We start from the raw sequence: 23,102 nt of genomic DNA on the forward strand, positions 1-23,102 counted from the left end.
GGAGGGCCGAAGCAGACAACATGGGGGGGAGTGAAGAGAAACTTGGACTATGTCAACACTGAAAATCTGCCCCGAAGGTGATTCAAGAAATTCCTCTGGTGCTCTGGTAGGTCTCTGAATGCCTTAGTGCTCACAGGTGCTGTGTCGGAACCTCAGCGCTAGAGTTTCAGATCAGGACTGTGGTGACCCAGTTTAAAACCTTCATCTCAGCCATGAAGCTCATGTGGGTGACCTTGAGCCAGCCACTCATTCATCCTAGCCTACCTCTTAAGAGTTGTTGTGAAAATAAAATGGGCATGGCAAAAGAACCATCCATGCCACCTTGAGCTGCTTGTAGGCAAGGTGGGGCATAAATGTAATAGTAGTAATTCAGGTGTTTTCCCCCTGATAACCTATGTCCCACCCCAAGGCTTTAGCCACCCATAACTAAGTTGATAAAGCATCATTATGTAGCTTCTGCAATGTTCTACACATCTCAATACTCAGTTTCAACAGATGTTTAAAATTAATCTTAACATGATACAGACCTCACAAAACCTTTCCCTTCCACATCTTGGGTAACTATGATCTTGAACTTTGGAGCAGTATTTCAAGTCACTTTCAACAGCCTTAGGGTGCCATACAACAAATTCCACAGTAGGCCAAATAGTTTCACCCTCCAAACACTGGAAGAGATAATTTATTAAAGTTTTCACTGACTGTAAAAGTGTCATTCATAAATTAGCATTTTTAACAGCAAATCACAAGCTTTGCTTGAAAATTCATTATGGTGGTGGTTTGTTTTACAGCACAATACACACTAGAATCCTTCATGGAAGGAAGTTTTTAAAACCACACCACAAATCTGAATAAAACAGTGGAAACTCTTCCCCTACGTTTCAGAATTTCCTGCTTTCAGCTATAGTGGAAATCCATTTTCATTTTATAGATTTATAGATGGGCAAGAGTGAATGGGAATCAGTGGGTAATAATGCAAAGAGTTGACACACCACATTTCAACATATTACACAGGAGGAAGAATGCTGGTCTCCTCAAGACAAAGTGTTGGAGTGAATATAACCATATTAAATTTGCCAAAGTCAGTTTTGTAAATGTTGGAAATGGAACATACATAGTGGTTTGCAAAGAGCCCAGGCAGTAAGTGTTGCACACCTTCCCTAACAGGCATCAGCTGGGGAAATAATAAAAGCATCTCTTGTTGGGCTGTGTTCACTGAATCCCACTACCAATGCACAAATACTCTTTAATAATGTTACTAGAAATAGCAACAGACAATCTTCTATCAAGTCCATGGATAGGATGTAAAGTGCCTGAAAATCCTCTCCTGATCCAGATGCTTCATCCAAAACACAGAAATCCCTGAAGAACCTTTATAATAACTATGCTAGCCAGGATAATTATAACCTACGGCAAAACAGCTCTTACCTTAATGCACGGAGCCATTAAAACTTCAGCTCACTCTGGATTTCAACCACTAAATAAACATAGAAGCTTCTCAGGTAGAGCCCAGAATGAGTTGGAGGAGCAGATGTGCTCTCACCCCCTTCAAACACTGACCGGTGCTGAAAGTCAGTCTAAGTTCAAGTCTTTTCAGAACGGAACCAAGTAGCAGCTGGGGCTCCAAATGCTCATTGATCTATTATGGTCACCCACTTCAGGGTATTATATTGGGAGAGTCACACAAGCTTGCGGCTCCCTGTCGTCTCCTGTTATGATCCCGATACCCAGCAACATGCACACTTTGAAAAACAGGTTTGATGATCCTCTGCAAATCCATTTCTGCAAATTTCAGGCCACTGGAAACCCTTTGTCTTCTCCCATTCAGCACACTATCCCAGCGGGCTTAGGGATTCAAGTAGCTCCTGGGGAGGAGAAACCTGCCTGTTTTCAGCTAGCTGGTCTGCAGATCAAAAACCCAATCCAGATTGTAATGGAAGCACCACACAACTCTTTGGTCAGCATAAGCTGTCAAAGCTGCTCAGGCCTGGGGCGTATCTGAGTGACAGCTGCCCAGAGTATCTGCAGCCTAGCTCTCTTTCCTATGGCTAAGATGACCACCTCAGACCATGTTATTATGCAACACCATCCTCTCCTTGGATCTCCTCATCTTCATCCATTTCCGTCTTGATCTGGGCCACACCTAGGCGGTACAAAGTATCCCGGATCACCACCTCACCAGGCTGGCAGCTCTGTACAATCTCGTGAATCTGCTTGTTCACAATTTCACGGCTGGAGAGGAAATCCATCAGGCGATTATAAAGATAATAGTGCGTTGCGTTGTCAAAGGTTATAGGCCTCTGACGGACGTTATTGGTTTTGCTGTCATTGATGGCTGTAATGATAGCACCGTAGGGTTCCAGTTCCCGGCAAACGGAGAGGGAATGGTACTGAGCTGTTGCGTCCCCCTGAGAGCTCTGCTCTGTCCCGGTGTGAACTACTCGTCGAGACGCTGATTTGGTGACGGGATGCTGAACGGAATGTTCAGCACTGGTCATATCTACATTGTAGTGTCTGTCAAGAAGTTCTGGGCAAGACACAAACTGATGAAAGAGAAAGGGGGGAAGTTACCTTTCATGTATTAGAATAATGTTTGCAATTTCCTCCTTCAGAAGTGCCTAAGCAATAAGAGAAATATCTTAAGAAGAGTCAGCATGGTATCATAGGGCCAACTAGATCTGAACCTCTAATTAGTCCAAGATTCTTTGAGTAAATCATACACTTTAACATGCTCAGTTCTGCATCTGTACAGCAGGAATAATAGTTGACTACTTCCACAGCAAGACAAATGTATGGATCAAGCTATGGACTAAGATATAAATAAAAACCCATGCGAAGCATTTGAAATAGAACATACATTTGTATTCATATTTATTTACATAACCCCATCAGTGAGGAAGAGGGGAGGGAGAGAAAAGCCCAAAATTATTGCTTAGAGAAGTAATGCCAGTTTGGGGCCGATTTTCCTACAATGAACAATTAGGATAAAAATATTACTGCTATTATTACTGAATTCCTTAGCCGTCCTTCACCGCAAGGTTCCCAGGTTATAGCAATGTTAAAATAAGTTTAACACATATTGGGCTGTCTTTCTCATTCTTACCAATTTACATGGCCTTCTATTCGTTGCCTAACTAAAAACAAATGAATTCTAAAAACACGTAACACAGAGAACCATTTCTCATTGAAATGTGTTGCTTAAGCTGACACACACTGAGATGGACAAAGGGGAGTAGGAGCTAAAAAGGAAGGCAGAAGACGACTGCAGCGGTAACTCAACTGTAGAAGTTTAACACCCATACTGTCTGATCAGAGTAATTATACTGCTCAAAATTAGACCTTAATGAAGTTACAGTAGGCAAAATAATATCAGAAAGATAGCATATGCCTTAGGAAGTTGTAGCTCATGTTATCTGAAAAACAACCTCTGACAATTCAGAGTCCCCAACACCTTAGCACCTTCTCTTAAAGGCACCTCCTAAGAAGACAAGCTTGCCCTTGATAATCTCACTAGCTTTGAAAACAGTGCACCAGTGCAAGGCAACTAACCTTTAATGGCTCCATGGGGTCAGAGAAGCAGCCCTGGTTCCTCCCCCACATCTGAGCAGTCAAGTCAGGATAGCAGATATCTGCACACAATGCCACAGAGGAGGCCAAGTCTACCACATAGACTGGTGGCCAGTGGCGTGAAGAGGCCAGGAGGTCCACGTGGTCCCGGGGGCTTTCCCCCCTCACAATATATTTTGAGCCACACACAACCTGGGGAGATAAAAAAGTGTAATTGATTTGGTGCAAAGCACTGGAAGATAAGGAAGCGCGTCTCAGGTTCCACCCTAAACTTCTCAAATGCTGCCCTGATAACTTAAGCCTCTCTTCAAATGAACAACTTGAACTCTATAGAGGAAGATTCAGTCTAAGTTTCTCTCCAGGGTGACGGTCAAAAAAGAGCATGGACTGTCCTGAGCATGTTCCCTGATCCAGAGACATATGAATAAGCTATGGTTTGTTGCAAAGGGAAGTAGATGCAGCAATCTTGGGATCTGCATGCTCCCCTTCTTCTTGGGGAACCATAAGGAGGAGTTCAAACCATATTATGAAACAGGCTTATTTAAACTTATTAGTGCAATTTTTAATCCTCACCTGGTGTGGACAGACTTTGTAGACTTTCCCTCCAGTGAAGTGTGCTGGGGGCTGACTGATCTGTGTCCCATTCTGTACAAAATCATATAGAGCCAGAAGAGAAAGACACAGCTGCTCCTACGGAATATGTCACAGAGAAAAATCAGCATGAGAGAGACAAAACAGGAAGACAAAACGTGGTGTAGTTAGAAGTTCATGTAAAGGTTGCAAGGGTCAAAACCCCCAGACTTTATTTTTTCATGAAATACCCTATTCCCATCACAGCCTCCTTTTTTAAAATGATATATTCTCAAATAGATTTTACCATATTACCTCCAGGAAGTGTTTTCAACTTGGGAAAACATTTGGGTGTTATTTAAGCATTACATACCCACAGGTCTCAGAACAGTTACAACATAAAATCCCAATATAAAAACACAAACTACATTATAAACATAAAAACAAAACAACCCAAGAACCCCCCCCCCCCCAAATATTAAAAAGGCATTGGATGTGACTCCGCCAAAGGCTTTGTTTAGGAGGAACATTTTCACCTGGTGCCTAAGGGTGTATAATGAAGACTCCAGGCGAACCCCCCTGGGGAGAGCATTCCACAACTGGGGAGCCACTGCAGAGAAGGCCCATTCTTGTGTTGCCACCTTCCAGCCTTCTCATGGAGGAGGCACATGAAGAAGGGCCTCAGAAGAATATTTTGAGATAAGCTTATAGACTATGTCTGTATCAGCCTTCACCAGCCTGGTGCCTTCCAGATGCAGTCCCAGCCAGCACCACTGTAGTCCAAAACATCTGGAGGACATCAGGCTGGTGAACGCTGGTCTGTATAATGCCCCCCAAAAAGAGGCTTCTCTTGATAATACAACAATAATACCATGAAGCTTCAAGATGAATCGCACAGGACTATCATCAAGCCATTTACTTTTCCAAACATACTGAAGTGATACTATATGCTTCTGTTTCCCTCTGAAATTGAATCCCAAGAGGACACGGAAGCAGCACACACTTCAAAAGTCACGGATTGCTATGTGCTTACAGAATACCTCCATTACCTTCGAGTCCTCTGCCTCCCAGGGAACACTGCACTGGGTCAAGAAATTCTGCAATTCTTCCTCACTGTATGAACCAATCTGCTCCATTTTGCAGGTTTCGTCCTGAATCAGCCTCACTAGAACACTTGCATTGCCTAAAGAGCAAGGTGTAATTCTCACTTAGAAGAGAACATTTTAATTAATTCTGCAAATAACAAAACAGTCCTTGCCTTGCACCAGAATACAGTAAGCTAAGCCACTTCACAAATTCTGAATTCCTAGAATGGCAGACATCAAGCATCTAAGCTGAGCACCAGAAGTTGGCAAGATGAAACTGAGGGCACAAGACCTTTGTCTGAAACAGGCATAGGCAAACTCGGCCCTCCAGATGTTTTGAGACTACAATTCCCATCATCCCTGGCCACTGGTCCTGTTAGCTAGGGATGATGGGAGCTGTACTCCCAAAACAGCTGGAGGGCCGAGTTTGCCTATGCCTGTTTCAGACAAAGGTCTAAAAGGTCTTCCCAGTGATGTGGTGCTCCATAGGAAAAAATGATCATGTTTAAAACATTCCTTACACCTTAATGTGGCCAACATGAAGCTTCTGCACGCAGGCCAACCTAAGGGTATTCTAGCAGATGTTGTACCAATGTGCATAGGCTCTATGGGCACAAAACAGGATAGAAAGCGTAAAAAAAAAATATTGCTTCCCTATGGCAGCTCACTGTGGGAAATATTTTTCCAGAAGTGTTCATACAGAGTTGGTATTCTACTCAGCCCTCGCCTATTCCATCAGCCTTTTTAAAAGCACACATTCTCAAGGCTAAACTTCCTGCCTTAGTGCTCAGTTCTTAGTGTCCTTTTGGACACCATATAAAGCTACCATTCCAGAGAAACAAGTTACCTGGCATTATATGTGCTTCAAGGTTCTTCTCTCTCTCTGTGTTGACAACCACGGTGCCCCTCATCAGTGGTGGGAAGAAGGGGGAGATGATAGAGGCATCAAACTTTGTGATTGGGATGCTGGAGGGGAAGGCCACCTGCTCTATCACTTCCGTCTCCATGGTGGACCAAAAGTCTTCCACGTTTACTTCGCTAGACGCCAAGAATTCTGGCCAAGTAAACTAGCATTGGAAGAAGAGCGTAAGAAAAATATCAACCAATAACTTAATTTTAAGACAATTATATGCCCTAGTCAACTCTACACACAGAAATCAATTCTTCTTTCCGCTTTGAATTTCACAGTATCATTAGCTCTGGGTTGACCCAGTACTCCCCACTCACTTCTCAGAACTTCAGGAAGAGGTTTGCGAAAGAGAATGCCCTGAGAAATTTTGCTGCGAATTTCTCACTTTCCTACTTTGGAACAAACAAGGCTATAAACTGAGCCAGTACATAGTAGCACTACAAACAAACACAACAAGCAGCAGAATTCAAGGTATGACTGGAGCACGTGACGCATGCCTAAGATAATCTACCTCAATATTTTTCAGCAGCAAAACATTTTCCACATTCCTCTGGGCTATTTCAACTTTGGGTGCGATGCCACAGACTCCACAGATCATATCATTGTAGTCTCGGACAGTGAGGCACTCAAAGGCCCAATAGCCATTACATAGCAGTTCTTCGAGCTGAGTGAGCTCCTCGGTGCTCAGGTTTCTCTCTAGGGATAAAAAGAGAACCATTGAACTGGTCTGGAAGCCTCAGACAATCGTCATCCCTAAGAATGGGATTTTGTGGGAAGGACAATAGAATACATGGTAATACTAAGCTTGAAGGAACATACTTCTGCGCTGCCTATTTTCCAGCTCTGTACTCTCACTGGAAAGTCACAGAAGTACTACTTGAATTACAGTTTACCCAGAAATTTTATCTGAGCAATGCTGCTGCCTTTAATTCAGGTACACTGTGATATTTCCACCTGTGTAGGTCCCCAGAGATGACAGGGAACAGAACAGGCTATGTACTCTGTATGACTGCCTTATTGCACCCACAGCAAAGGTGTGTCGGGAAACAGGCACTGCTTCCTTTCCCCTGCACTCCAGTTGTAGCTGCACCTACAGCGAATCCAACACATTTCCAGAATATGCCACTCACAGACATAGTGCAGTATTCAACTAAATAATTGTGCTCATACAAGGCTTACCATCGGCACAATAGGACTTTCCCCCTTCTCCACATTCTATTGCATAAAGACACAACAGTCAGTCACAATGGCTGGGAAACCACGGCTGAGCAAAAAGAAAGTCAGCTTAATTCAGTAACTTTCACATTCTATTCTTGGAAAAGCAGAAGAAAAAGTACCCAATGATCAAGTGAAGGCAACTTTACACTACCAGCAAATCCCTATCCAAAGATGTCAGACAATCCTGCTGGGTAGGTTCTGTAGTCTCGCCTTCTGCATATTTTGGGACACAGGAAAAGCATTCATTCATAGTCTTTCAGCTGACATCATACCAACAGGCCCTTTTGCCTATAGTCCTGCGTAGCTAAAATACTAATCTCTCTTACAAAGCCCTCCATTCCACAATAGTCAGCTGATTAAATAAAGCATCCAGGTAATCTGCTAAAATAGTCCTTGATTCGCCACTGTTTTCTCAAGGAGAAAATGTTAAATGGTGGCTAAAAACTGTTGACTCAGCAGTCACAACTGCTGGGTAGATTTCTGAACGAGTAACAGGCGTTTTCACAAGCTCATCAAATAAAGTGCAGGGGAGTCTTAATTTGAAAAGAGCTGGTTGGAAAAAGCCAATTACTTTAACACCCCCCCCCCCCCGAAAAACCATCCTATTTCCAAGCAAACTAAGGGTGAAAAGCTGTTGGGAAAGAAGGAGAAAGAGAATTATCAATACCGGTCTGCTCCTGCACCGATTCCAAGATGCTGCTGACTGCCACTTTAGGATCCTCTCCGAGTTTAATATGATTTCTTATTGTAAACAGAAGGTCCAGGCTCACCAAAAGCTTGTTGCCCACATTAAACAAGCCTACAATTGAAAACAAAAACAAAGACAGCTCTTACTATAGATTTAGAAATTCAGAAGATAGCTCAGATCCCAAGTTCAGAAACTCTGTTCACCTTCAAGCACACAGCACAGCCTCATGAAGAAGAAACACATAAAAATCACAACAGAAGAACAGAATGCACATGACACACTTTTATACACCCCCCTTTGAAGCTTAGGGCTCCAATATACTAGTTTATTGATACAGTTTCTTACCGGTATATATATCATTGAAGCTGTGGAGAGCCAAGCACTGCACATTTACGCACACCTTGAGCTGAGCAGTGACCACCTGCAGCCGATTAGCTGTCAACAACCAGCACTCTTGAGGACCCGCAAGAGAACTATGACAATAGATGGAAAGGAAATTGTTTTCAATTTAAGAAATGCCAGGAAAGACAGAAGTAGGATCAAACGCTTAGCTGAAAGTAGTTACCTTAACCCCTTCCTGGAAATCTAAACACAGCCTAAAACACAGGTTTTCTCCAGTCGGAGGGGAAAGCCATGCTGATGGCGTGTTTGAAGTGTATTTTGTGGTTTCATATTTTGATTTTATTCTGTGAATTGCCCTGAGACCTCCAGGTACAGGACGGAATATAAATTCAATGAGTAAATAATAATAAATCTAAGTAATATTTGTTTGTTCACAAGCAACAATTTCATACCACTGAATATAATAAAATCTCTAAGCGGTTTGCCAATAAAAAGACAACAGTAAATATTTTCTTAGATTCAGACTAAAAACAAAAACACAAATGTATGTCACAGATAAAACTCAGCATAAAAAAGAAGAAAAAGTGCAGCCAGATTTGTCTGCTTCTTTCTCATATTTCTTAGTACATAACCTGTAAATAGAACAAAAGAGCTAGAATCCACAGAAGCAATGCCTCTTTAGACAGCACCTCCACCCTACTATGGGTACATAGATGCAGAAAATCTGGATGTTCAAATCACAATAGCCTTACTAGTCCTGGTAGACTAGCTTGTCCATGCGATTTGATTTGTCAGTTTTGTTTACCACCAATGAGGAACATATGACTAAAATGCAGGTGCTACACTTTACTTACGATTCGAAATGCACAAACTGGTTATGAGAGCAAGGGAAATTATCTTTTAAAGAGCAAGCCCTCTAGAATAGGAGCAGGGAACCTGCGGCCTCCAGGTATTGCTCAGTCAGAACCCACCCACCCCCACCTCAGCCACAGACTGACTGGAGCTGGGAGGACAGTGACATTTGGAGACACGCCCCCATCTGCTTGAGAAGAATGGCAATCAATGCAATTCTTCACTCACTTTGGTCCTCCTTTGAACAAAGGGCTGCTACAGAGAAGGCACTGGGATGATGGAAACTCGTAATAGTTCGACCAAGAGGTCTGCTCGATGGTGACCGTCTCCTCATTCATATTAGACAGGATGAGCCGCGAACTATTGAGTTCATGAATCAGTGCAAAAACATCAGCCAGCTCCGATTCGTTCTCCGGTATCTGTATTACTTTGCGAAGAAGCTGTAAGGTGGACTGACGCTGGACTTCTTTTTGGGACTGAATTAGAGGCTCACTGGTGTTCAGCACATCTGCAGGGCTAGAGGTGACCTCCTAGAAGGAAAGATTCGTTTTATCTGCCAAGATGTTTGTGGGTTCGAAAATGATCTTATTTTCTGCTATTTGTGCAAAGACTAGACAAAAACAGTGATTTGGTAATACTCTCAAGGGTGTGCTGAGCCCCAGCTCAAACAGAAAGCCTGACTGCACAGGGTTGCCTATTGCAGGGGAGATTCTAACCATATTCAGCCAAACACAATTAGAGTCTCCCTGCAGACCTTTGCACAGAAATAGTTTAAGGCTAGGAAATGAAGGGGCAGAGCTGCTGCCCATGAGCCCACACACCCCTACCCAGTACGAGCCCTCACACATTCTTCTGAATACCTAAAGAAGGCTAAGGTCAACTGCGGAAGAGTCCACACACTCTCACAGGTGTATGAAGAATGGAATTCAGTGCCATGTTGCGTCTGCTCAAGCATTTCAGCTTGCCCGAAAGAAGGGTCCCTCCCCCCCCCCCAGTTATGGGGATTCTCCTGGCCTCCCGAGTGCCAATTTGGGATTTGTGCAGGGGGGTGGGCACTGTGAGGGAAGAGAGGGGAAGCCCTGTTGGGCAAGTGGTAGCCCTGGTGCAGGTCTTCCACTGATGGGGTTTATTAGGTGAATCCCACCCGAAATGTGCAAATAGTCTTCAATTGTTAACCTGCTGCCTGTTAACTACAGAAGGTCTGAGAAGTGCCGCTTCAAATTTAGTGCATCAAGGAATTGGAAATTAAGTACATCAAAGAACACTAGGGGGCTCTTTAGGATAGTAAAACAAAACACGCTTTGCTTTAGTGAATTTACGTTAGCTGACTGTAGAGTCCTCTGCTAACCAAGATTTGTAGCTAGCTTCAAACCCTAATTAAGAGCACACCCTCAAAGTAGTTTGCCAACTATGGCTAACAATGCCAACAAAATCCTGAACCGTGGTTAACTCTTAACCAGCAGAGATAATTCACGAATGAGAGGGGAGGAGCTAGGAATGGAGCATGTGATCCCAGCACCCACCCACAAACCCTTCAACAAGGTTACAGTTGCAGCAAAGCAACAGCACATAACAAAGATTTTAAAGAAAATGCAGATTGCACAACTCTGTCACTTTGTATTAATTATGCTAATACTAGAAGCAGCCCAGAGTAGCGGGGGAAACCCAGTCAGAAGGGCAGGGTAATAATAATAATAATAATTTATTATACCCCCTTGAACTATTTTCCAGAAATTTTTTCCAACCCCATAAAAGTCTCCAAGAATTCTTGCTTCTGCCCCACCACACACCCCTTTTAACAGGAAGCAAGCCTTACTTTTTATATAGCATAAAAACCCAAAATAAAAAACCCACAGCAGCCAAAGAATTTGTCTTCCCAAAATTAAGCCTACTTTTCTTTCGCTTTAAACAGCACTGAAAAGTAAACCAGAATGGTATCAAGAACTAACAGTTATAAACTGTAGCTTCTAAACACATTTGTCATACAACCCAACCAGTTAATTTTACTCAGAAGCAGGTCCCACCACATTCAAAACCACAGGCCAATAGGAAAGAGATTTCTAGCGTAGCACACTCAATTCTAAGGAGTAACAAAAAACAAAACACCAGCCACAACTCACCAGGGATTTTGCTGTTTTCTCAGCCCTGTCTTTGGCAAGATTGTAGCCACAGCTGGGGCAAATCCTTGGTTTGTGCCGATTTGTGTATACGTAACTACAAGAAGGATTCTTACATTTCCCTCTGCCACGTGAAGTGGCCAACCCCAAGTCCTACAAAGAAAGACAGACCAAATATTTATCCAATCTGCTTTACACGTATCAGGAGGATACTAGACCTACAGAACTTGCTACACTACCCACTTTCCCTGAACACATAAAAATCAGCAATGGCATTAGTCACCATACCAACAACCACCGAAAACTGTTTGCTTCAGCATTAACAAGAATTATCGCAAGCATTTAGCTAGATGATGTTCAAGCAAACATAATAGGGTTAGGGTTGGATGCTGGTTTTGATGAAGGGGAAAACAGAAGCAGAATTCCATTAAGATGTCATGGAAAACCGTGTTCAAAAGAGATTAACGTCAAGTAAGATAACAACCTGTACACTTTCCATTTCACTGCACTACTATGAACCACCAGCGGGTGAGAAATGAAACCCACACATGCTCTCTGACTAGAAGCTGTGATGTTTCAGGGCAAATCAAACTGCAAATGCTTATGAATGGAAAGGGAGGTAGAAGCTGACCTAGAAACCAGTTCATAAGGGGCTGTGCAGTTCAAAGCATGGGCAACACCACCTTGTGCTTTCAGTAGAAGTCAGCTAAAAGTCAGTACCAGTTAAGGAAGTTTATACAACTAAACCAGCCTCAGTTCTTGGCCAATTCCTAAAATAAGAAGTTTCAAAACTTTGAAGTGCTTTGATAGTATCAAAGATGATAACCACAGCAAAACCGTGGCCTACTTTTAAAAACAGACAAGGGGTTCTCATTTGAGGAAAACCATGCACCTGGTAACAGAAAGCAAGAGAGAGAGAAAAAGCCACATATTGCATTCTCCTGAGGTGCTGCAGTGACAAAGGATTCTCACCAAGGTTACAGTGCAGCTGTACTTATAGGAAGGGAATACATCTGGTTTGACCTCCACCACTTTGACGTGAGATGCTGAGCTGTCTGTGCTGCCACGGAGCTTTCAATGGAGATCAAGGAGGCAAGAGAAAAAATAAGACTCAAGTCATATGCACTGCTGGAAATTCTACTAGGCTGCCATCTGTACCTGACATACTTCTGATTATTTCCCTCCACATATCACCAGGACACCAGTCTCTATAGCAAAACCCTCCCAAAGCACTTATATACCAAAACAAAACATGAAACATCTCACGCCAATAAAAGCAAACCATTCATATGCTTTACTATTCATTTTCACCCTTACGTAAATATACAGCAAATTGCTGTCTGAAGGCCAGTTTGTATTATGCATGGCCTGTAAATACAACACACAGAGGAGCACAGGAGCAGCCTAAAGCTTTCAGACAGAAGGCAACCCTAGCATTTTAATGTTAGGCAATTAAGCCTAACATTCCCATAGGTTATGGTCTGAACAAATAGTGAACAAAGGCTGAAAACATATGCTTGAACTCGAGTAGGACCAGCTCATATAACTGTCTGCCACAGAATTGGGGTGGATGGATTATGTGAGCAGAGTATATTAATTATGAAGACTACACACAAATCTTACAGTTCATACCACACATGGTGAGAAGGTTGTAAGCAAAGCCAAGTCTTGTTCCCAGCATGAACTGGCCTTGAAACGACTTTACTATCAATAGAACAGGCCAGAATACTCTCTATATATACTGAAATTTCCCCTAGAGACCATAATAGTGTAGCAGGTCATACCAGGATGGGGAAAGGCCAGCTCAAACCCCCGCTCTGCACTCTGGTCCAAACACATCCTCAGTCAAGCTACCTTGTTATGAGGATAAAATGGAGGGCTGGAGTCTATGTATACAGTCTGTGATTCTTAGAGGAAGGGTGGGATTAAAGTGCATAACAGATAAATAATAATTAAAAAGATTACACGGTATCACACACGCTACTGAGTATTTTTTTTAATTTTAGGAAGCTTTTAGGAAGTATAATGCAAGAAGCATTTCCAAGCTCCTGAAGTTCATGCTCAGGGTCCAAGGAACAGAAATCTGTAGGCCAGAGCCTGATGTTTGCAGGATAAGCCACACGAAATTAAATGAGTTATGTGAACTAAATTTCCCCCCACTTTACATGAAAAAAACTGAATTCTGTAACATGCTAACAATTACATTCCTAGACAATAGAAGAGCATGAATTCAGGCAAAAACCAGCATTACCTTGTGCTCTTCAACACTGGGTGGTTGCAGGGCAGACTGGCCCAGCTGCTTCAGAGTGCTAGGCTTCAGTCCTGAGATTCTTACACAGGAGTTTTTTTCTTAAATAAAAAAACAAGCACGGAACATTTAACATATGTGAACAATGCACATCAATATGTTGCATTTTACACTGACTGGTCTAGCAAATGCAGCGTGGGATGTGGTGCAGCAAAATCACTTTTGAATCTCAAAGAGACCAAAGCACAGATGTGCAGGCTTTCTTTTCTTACAAGCACTTGCGAAACTGACAGTCCTGGAAACATAAAACTGCTTTGATGGGAAACCACAATCCAAGCCTTCTCATCATTAAGTGGCACTCACAGTCACACCCCGCCAGCATAATTCTCGGTACAACAATTCATGTCCTGCCATTCAGAAAACACAGTTTCCCTCACCACACACAAACAGTAACCCTTGTTTTACCATTGTTTGTAAATGGCTGCCTGCAAGCGGGCTGCTCTGTGTTGGTTTCTCTTGCCACACTGACAGGGGCAGGCAAAATGGCCCTCGTGGGTCTTGCTGCGGCCAGCAAGGAAGGCTTGGGCTTGGCTTTGCTCTTCTGCTCCTGCCCTTTGGGTGCAGTGCCAAGAGCATCAGCTCTGAAAAGAGAAGAAACGCAGTTGAGAATTCCACAGTTAAGCTATGCCAGCAGCAGTCATAACCTGCTTGAGAAGCAAGGTGGCTGTCTTGTAATTTATCTGAGGCTTGCCATCTGTCAAAAAGAGACACTGAAATATAGATAGCGTTGACTCAAAGGTGTCAATGCAAGCATGCTAAAAGAGCTACTCTGAAAAGCCCGGGAGGCAAAAACGTCCTTGGAGCGCACCAAGAAAATCATTTGGAGCCAAAAGTGTAATTAGCAGTGCAAGACATGCAATGTCTATATTTCACACAAAAACGACTTACCCTGTTGGATGTTTCGTGGCAGAAGCTGGATTTGAAAGGGAGCTGGCAGCACTCGCTACCTCCACCAATGCCTGTGCCTCCAGCCCTTCATTCTCCCTGTCCTTCTGTTCTAATAAAGGCTCCGCCTGTACAATGCCCTCTTGAAGTTGAATAACAGCCGTGGCGTTTCCTTGCTCCTCTGGCTGCATGTTGTTTGCAAGGATGTGAGCTTCTGAGATGATCACTTCTTCCCATTCTGTTTCCTGCACCTGCTGCCCAGAAGGGGCAGCATTCAGAAGCTGAGTAACTGCTTCGGAGCTCTCCAGCACAGATTTGGAGGCACTGTCGTGAACCACAGCCTGTCCCAAGGCTAATGGCTGCTGACTTTTTTTGGGCCCCAATGTTTTTAAAGGCACACCGGAAGTTGGCTCAGTTTTGCCTTTAGGCTGCTTCTCCTGAAAGGCAAAGCATATTCAAAGTCAGCATCACATATACTTCATATTGCATTAAAATCCATTCAGTAAATAATAATTGGCAGACATGGAGAATGAAAACACGAAATTCTCCAGGGCTGAAAATGTGAAATGAATATCAACTCATCAAATAAGTTGATGTGAGACCATGTAAATAAAACAAAAAAGGATTTCTTTCTTTGAGCAATTCAGCTAATTTTAAATAGGTAAACTTACTTTAAAAAAAACAAACATTTGGGACAACAGGAAATCCACACTGATTCCTGATTTCATCAGGCACTAGTGCCTTGGGCTTTAATTTGTATTGTGGATTATATATTTTTATGTGCATTTAATAGGTCAAAAGGAGGGATATAAAATCTTTGAATAAATAACTAAATAAGAATGGTTGATCAAGTATCATTCTTCACTTTCATTTAACTATCAACTGTGCCAAGCACAGGAGGGGAGGAGCTCAGGTTTTTATCACAGCAGTTCAAAAATGAACTTTATGTTTTTAAAAGGAGTTAGAGCAGAAAGCAACGGCTGATTTCAGTTTATTAGACCCAACTCAGCCTGAGATAGAAAAAGGACACCGCAGAGAAGTTTTCCACTTGTAGAATTATGAAAAGAAGGAAATTGCTTTGAGTATTTTTGACAGTATGGAGTCAACCCTATCCACATACTTCTTGCCAAGAACAAAGGCTCTGAAGAGTCACCATTTCAACAAATAAACCATTCCATAGCCTTACTTACTCTATGCATTAAAAGCCAAGAATAAACACAAAAAGCGAGGTGCAAGGCCACATTTCCTAAAATCTGAAAACATACCTTTGGGATCCATTTGCCTCCCAGAAAGTTCCCACACATTGGACATTTGGGTGGCTTGTGTCTGGTCACGTATGTGAATGTACAACCAGGGTTGGTGCAATTCCCATGCCCTCTGCGGGTGTAGGTAGTTGTCTGAAGTGAGAGGGTATGGATTATTTTGCTAGAACTACATCACAACTGGAAGTTTCCTTCCTACCATTAAGTATATTCAAACATCATTAAAAGACTGCATAACAACAGTAGCATAGAATCACTCTCATTACTTCACTTGGATCCCTGTTCCGCATGGCAACTAGGGCAGATCATTTTACCCAGAGTTATCGGGTTGATAAGCCAGCAATACTGCCATTTTAACTTTTGATGATACTAAAATGCTAAGAACAGTAACTTTAAAAACAACCCCTCAGCTCACATTCTGTAATTCACACAAAACAGTTGTCAAAAGTGAGCATGGCCACACAGGCAAAAAGCACAACACAGATGCATACTCACAGGCAGACATACACCCACAACTGTTCTAACCTCACCAGCAATGAAGGTTGTTATTGTTGTTGTTTTAAAGGAATTGTAGCCTGCTATTGGAGGACTTTTCCAAGCCAAATTATGGCATGAGTTGCATTTTCGGAGGAGTCACAGGTGAGGAGGGCAGGATTAACCCTCATCACCTCATGTACTGTATGTTGCATATATGCAAAGGTTCTTGGTTTAGACCCTAGTGTCTCCTGTAAAAGGACTGGAAAACCCAAAGAACTGAAAATCCAGAGAAACAGTAATATTCTAAAAGACTGATTGTCTGATTCAGTATAAGACACTGGCTTAGTGTGTTCTAGACCTAACTAAAAACAATGCATGAAAAATGAAGAGCCTTTCCAAGAGAGATGGCATCAGTGCTTCCTTTACTGACCAGTTTGATTGATGTTGGATTTTCCAAAGCAGAATGGGCTGACAGAGGTAGCATAATGAACTGTGCAGTAGGCGCTGACGAATTACTTTCTTCTCTGTCCTACAAGAGAAGAGAGAAGCAGGTTGCGTGTGTTTTCTATGTTCTAGCAATTTTACTGCACGTCCTCCCCGCCCCATTAATATAAAATTCACAAAACACAGTATGCCAAAACAACAGTGCAGTGGTAGTTAAGACCTACAGATGCAGCCATCTTGATCTGTTGAATAAGCTACAGGACTGGATAAATTTTGTTTTGCAATTATTCAAGAGTGTGACCAGCAACAAGAATAAGGCTGCAATCTAGGCAGATTACATTAGATAGCTGTCCCATTGAACCAGTGGAATTTATTTCCCAGTAAAAATGCACTGGATCTCCCAGTAAGGAAAGCCAAGAGGAAAAAACTTTCAAAAGCTTTACTTACTCTTCTGGTCACCACAGCTACAACAGAGAGACCCTCTGAAGGCTGTGGTTGGGTCACAGCAATGCCCCCATTGGAGGCATCCGAAGTGTTTACCAGGGTCTCTTCAATAACCACGCTAGCTGCTTGATAGGGGTAGCCATCGCTTACTTCCAAAGAGGCTTCATCCAGGAGAACATCTCCAGCCCCTTTGTGTGCATCAGGTCTGACATAATGAGACAAGATCTCCGATGCAACAACTTCTTCTATTGTGTCTGACTGAACAAATGAGGCTGGGTCTTCTGAAACCCCTTCAATGGCAATGCACTGCTCAGCAATGCCAATGTGGCTGGAATCTACAGAGAGGATGTTCTGCACAGTGCTGTGGGAAACACCTGTGACATTGGTAGAAGCTGTCAGTCCTTCTGATGCTGTTTGGCCCTGGGTGACGCAGAGTTCCAAGTGCTGCTTGCTTCTCTCCTCCTGGAGAGAGCCTTTGGGGATAATTATGTAATCTGAACGCGGGAGGATTTTACGGAAACCTGGAATGTCTGGAACCACAGCAGTCAGGGAAGACAACTTTGAGTTCTATGGAAAAGGGCAAACAAGGGGCATGAGGACACATCAGTTTGGCTATTTTAACGCATTCCTGGCATATCAAATAAGCCGCAAAAGCAAAATTCTACCAAGACTTCCTTATCTGTAGCAAAGCATACGGATAAGGTATGCACACATACCTCAAACGTGTGTGCAGTCATTTCAGAAACTCAATGAAACTTAGATGCTCCTCCATACTAAAAAAAGTTATTCCCGGCTACCTCTAAACACAGTACTGTGTAAGCAGCAGAGTTTAGAAAAAGCAAGTAAAAGGCCATGATGTTTAAGTATTTTATTTCTTGCTGGTTTTGATATATAGCAAAACATAATATTTGCATGCCAGTAGGTGCCATGAAAGGAAGCTACTTAGGATGAATTACCGGGTCTAGACCTTCTTTTTCTAATTTGGCCTTCTCCAAATAATAACTCTTCTCAGCCACACTGAGCAGCTTCCAACTCTCACTGATCTTCTTGTTAATTTCAGACTGGGGAAGATGTGGGAGCTCCTGCTGAACTTTCAGGTATATGTCATAATAATATAGAAGGTATGCAGATCTGGAAAGCAAGCAAATACCAGACTTTTACAGCCGGTCACAAATTACAGTGACAGCAAACAAATCCACTTAACCCGGGCCAGCAATTACAGGTTTGCTCTAAAATAAACATTCAGAAAATAAAAAGGTATTTTGTAAAGAGAAACACATCAAGATTCAAAGAGGTATTTGGTAAACAACAGTCCAACCCTATACATGATTACTTGGAAGCAACTTCAGTGGGGGAATTCGGATGTCACACTAAGCCATAGATGAGCATGACAAAGATGAGCCACATAGATGAGTTTGCATCCTCCGCCCTCCCCTCTTCACTGTCCAGAAGAAGCTTTTGCTTAATCATGGTTTGTTTTGAGATCTAGACTCGCAACAAACTTGTGTTTTAATATTAATCATGATTTTTCCTGAAACAAGCCAACTTCAAACTGTGGGTTAGGAAGCAGGCTTGTTTAAAGAAAACTATTGTTCTTTCCCTCTTTAGTTCATGTGTCCATTCCTCTCTCGCTATGTCTAGAGAGAAGTTGTCTCCCTCTCAACTTTGGTCACCCAGTCAGAAAACTGACAATAGGTTCAAGACACAGGCTAAAAAAAGTACTTCTTCCACACAACTGATGACTAATTTTTAGAATTAATCACTATGGTGTGTGAGGATGGCTAGTAAGATGGCTTTTAAAAGGATTGGTCACATGCATGGAAATCAGCTCTATACCAGGCTAAATGGAACCTCCATGTTCCTATGCATTATTTTTCCTGCTGGATATCTGCAGATTTACATCACTGGTGAATCCTGTATCATGCAATGCTTTTCCCCCTCCCAGCCCGAGTCCTGGATTAGCAAAGAAGAAAAGCAAGAAGCTTCTGCACATGAGGCCTTTATTTCATGCCTGTCATGGTCATTCACAGAGCTAGAGTTGCCATGGACCCAGTCACAATGAGGGGCTTATTCCATGTAACATAAAGCCTTAACTTTCACACCCGGTCCCATTCAACCTACTATTTCAGTCCCAAAGCCCTTCATTTACAATATTATCTGTTCTGGCACTCAGATGAGTACTGAAGGAACTGAACCCGAGAAAAACAGAGGAAATGACTGTGAGAGGGACAGAATGAGTGTTGGCAAGGGACTGTCTGACCTAAACTCACTTTTCTTTTCACGCCTAAGAAGAGTACAAGAGGCATCCAAGCATTTATTTACAGACCAGCTAATACTCTCTACCCTGCTGTAAACTGTTATTTTACTGTAAACAAGATAAGAGTTCTCTCAAGCACTCAAAGAGTTTGAATTATTTCTGAAACAAACTTAGTTTTCCCACCACAAATTTACAAGGCACACTACATTCCTGCTGCCCTTGTACGTTCAGGGAGAGATCTAGCATAGAGCAAAAGGGCATCTGCTCAGGCAAGGAGGATTCTCCTTCCTTTCTTTCACCCCACTGGTAGGTCTCAAGCTCCCACAAAATCTACTCTGAAGGGTTGGAACAAGGTGCTAGAGGAGGTAGAATATTTTTTTGGTCTCATTGTGCAAGCAGATTTGCTTTGCACAAGCAGGTGGACATTATTGGGTGTTACTTTAAGTTCTGGAACAAATCTAACACTTTAACCTTTCCTACTGATCTTATAGCAAAAGATATCCAAATTTTCAGATACACTAGCAGATACACTGGCACCAGTGATGATGTTATGTTTTTCAATTAAGATCCATGGCAGAGTGATTTCTATTCTCAGTCCCACGGCCCTGTTGATTTTTCTTACCTCTTTACAAAGAAGACCTACTTTGCTGAAATATTTAACTAGCGGACAGAGGATGAGTGCAGACAAGTGCACAGAATTCAAGACAGACTAGTGAGTGGACTAGCAGAAAAGAGGTGGAGTAGTCTGTGCCCTTGGACGCGGGTGGCGCTGTGGGTTAAAGCCTCAACACCTAGGACTTGCCGATCGAAAGGTCGGCGGTTTGAATACCCGCGGCGGGGTGCGCTCCCGTCGTTCGGTCCCAGCGCCTGCCAACCTAGCAGTTCGAAAGCATCCTCGGGTGCAAGTAGATAAATAGGGACCGCTTACCAGCAGGAAGGTAAACGGCGTTCCGTGTGCTGCACTGGCTCGCCAGATGCAGCTTGTCACGCTGGCCACGTGACCCGGAAGTGTCTTCGGACAGCGCTGGCTCCCGGCCTTTAGAGTGAGATGAGCGCACAACCCTAGAGTCTGGCAAGACTGGCCCGTACGGGCAGGGGTACCTTTACCTTTTACCTTAGTCTGTGCCCAGCAAAGAAACCAAATCACTGCAAAAGAAGGAAATCCCCTTCTTCCCAAGGCAGAAAACTGCTAGAGGAGAGATGGAGCTTTCTGGCCCACCTCTGCTGCCCATCTCACCCTGCAAACTAGCAAAAAAATTTGCAGGCTAGTTACTTTTGTGGACTTCTACAAAGCTGACATTTTTGTAAAAGGAATGCACACTAAAAAAAAAAAAGTTATCTTAGATGGAAAGCTCTTCATACAATACACATCCATTTAGCAGGGAGATATCACCCACCTGGGCTTCTTAGTCTTTTCCCCTTGATCTCCAGGACTTCTATATTTCTTCTTCTTTTTAGATGGCACCGGAGAAGCAAAGGTGTATGTGCTTTCTATTTCCTCCATTACTACAGTAACTTCACTGCCATCATATGGAGCTTCCATTGCTACGGAAAAATTCTAAGAAGTTATACACTCTTCAAATCATTACTGGTCATAAAATCCTAACAATAATCACCAAAGCTGAAAGATCCATGCTGAGTTTGAACTATCGCTTTCAAAACATAGTATAGAAATTGAATGTACTTCTGACATCTTCCAGGCATTGTAGGATATAAATGTCTCTTGAAACTGGACACTTAAATTGAGCCCTAAGCAGCTGCCACTCAATGTATTGAGAGCATTTGTAAAATAAGCCTAAAGCTATTTCACACACAATTGCTTCATACATGGATATTACTTATTACACATTATTCCGTTGCATGCACATGTAGCAAAGGTACATTAAACAGCAGATGTACAACACGTGCACAGTTGCAATTGCCTTATAGGCATAAATCAGATGACAACATACATCCAATTACCCTACATAGAAGTAATGCTGGTGTAGAAAATAAAATTGCTCTGTTTGAAGCAGCCTTTAGAATCTGAACTGGTTTATTATGGTTGAATGTTTCATTTTAAAAAGTGCAGCTGTTCATTCATGAATACAGCAGCAAAACAAGAGAGACTTAACATGAGGACTAAGCATGGTGATTTGTAGTGCAGTAAAACTTTGAAATCTGCCCCAATAGTTTATGGGTTTTTCTGCCCAGTAACAGGTTTAAAGCATATGTTTACAGTGACTCCCTTGAAAAAAAAAACCTAAATGATAATGGTAGTGCTTTTTTTTTTAAGGAAAAAAAGGTGCCGGTATTCACCATGAAGTTGTTACAGTACACCTTTAACATGGGGGGGGGGGGGGGGAGGTTCCAGTACTGTGTACCCTTGAGTGCACCCAGAGAAAAAGCACTGGACAATGCCAATCCTAAATACATGTAATTATATTCAAAATAAAAAAATGTTAGTCTCAGAATATAGATAAGAGTTACATAAAGGAAGGATATTTACACTAAAGTCCAGAGGACCTTTCTCTGTAGTAGCCATATGCAAAAGTACTTGCCTCAATCAGAATTGTGTCCCCACTTTGTTATATGGAAGCGTATCTACTCAGGAATGTTTAGTTGCCTCCACCCCTCTTTTAGTTGAAACAAACACCAGAGCCTGTCTCAAAATATTAGAACCCAGAGCTGTCAAATAGTGGCAGATTCAAAACAGGCAAAACCAGAGCTTTTTTTCAGCTAGAACTCACGGGAACTCAGTTCCGGCACCTCTCAGGTGGGTGCCATTGCAATTATAAGAGAACAGAGGAGGCATTCGTGGTGAGTACCAGCACCTCCTTTTCTAGAAAAACAGCAATGGGCAAAAACTTCCATTTCAGAGTGCAGTATGAACTATGGAATTCACTACCACAAGATGTAGCACCGGCCATCAACTTGGCATGCCTTAACATGTGATCAGACCAAATCAAATCCATGGAAAATAAGGCTGTCGAGGGGTATACAACGCTCTCCAGTATCAGAGGCAACACTTATTTATTTAACAGAATCCGTTCTGCACTTAGTTGTATAACCGCAAACGGCAGCAAACTGCAAGAAGATGCAAACAGCGGGCAGGTGCCGCTGCGCTCAGCTGCTGCTTGTGGTCTTCCTGCCAAGTCATCTGGCTGGCCGTGCGAAAACAGAATAAGGGGCTGGGTGGGCATTTGGGCCCCCAAAGTCAGCCTCCCGCTCCCCCAGCCCCACCCGATACCCTCCTGTCAGCCCCCAGAGCTGCTGCCCACAGCCTTGCGGGTGGGGACTCCACACTCCACGCCCCGCTCTGCCGGCGCTTCTGCTATTAAAGGCGAGAGCGAGGCCGGACTTGCCCTGGCCGGGACTCACTTGGTGGCGCGGGACGAGCCGCTCATACCCCAGCGGAGAAGAGCCCCGCCGTCCGCGCATACCGGGCAGCCACGGCCAGGCCGCTTCGCTCACGCCTCGCGAGGAAGCCTCTCAGCGGAGCCCGGCGCCTCCATAGCTATTCAACGCCTTGCTAAGAGCAGCTCCAGAGCACAGCTTTAAGCACCAGCGCCGTGCCGGAAGTTCTACTCCCGAGAGTTCTTCCTGGGTCTATAGGTCACCCAGCCGGCGAACGTTCGGGCGAATAGGCAGGCAGGCCGATTGCCGCGGGCTAAAACCATAGAGTTACGGTAACAGCGGG

The 23,102-nt window shown here is 43.2% G+C and overlaps 1 protein-coding gene and 1 long non-coding RNA gene across 2 annotated transcripts; one reads left to right on the forward strand and one right to left on the reverse strand.

Moving 5' to 3' along the window:
- Positions 1-646: 646 nt before the first annotated feature.
- On the reverse strand, positions 647-23,102 carry HMGXB3 (HMG-box containing 3). The gene is made up of 20 exons (XM_083424374.1): positions 22,784-23,102; positions 20,821-20,968; positions 18,123-18,297; positions 17,170-17,733; positions 16,709-16,807; positions 15,805-15,936; positions 14,543-14,976; positions 14,060-14,235; positions 13,598-13,695; positions 12,319-12,417; positions 11,350-11,499; positions 9,458-9,759; positions 8,381-8,508; positions 8,015-8,146; positions 6,641-6,825; positions 6,067-6,286; positions 5,184-5,317; positions 4,138-4,254; positions 3,547-3,756; positions 647-2,540 (listed from the first exon to the last, which is right to left on the reverse strand). Exons 2-20 carry the CDS (start codon positions 20,964-20,966, stop codon positions 2,073-2,075), a joined length of 3,969 nt encoding a protein of 1,322 aa, XP_083280500.1. The 5' UTR covers positions 20,967-20,968; positions 22,784-23,102; the 3' UTR covers positions 647-2,072.
- Positions 17,643-21,692, forward strand: LOC310670016. Its single transcript, XR_014507481.1, has 2 exons — positions 17,643-20,170; positions 20,543-21,692. It is a non-coding gene; the product is annotated as an uncharacterized lncRNA (long non-coding RNA).

The sequence above is a fragment of the Podarcis tiliguerta genome (assembly GCF_965153285.1).
Source record: "Podarcis tiliguerta genome assembly, chromosome: 2".
NCBI classification, from domain to species: domain Eukaryota; kingdom Metazoa; phylum Chordata; class Lepidosauria; order Squamata; family Lacertidae; genus Podarcis; species Podarcis tiliguerta.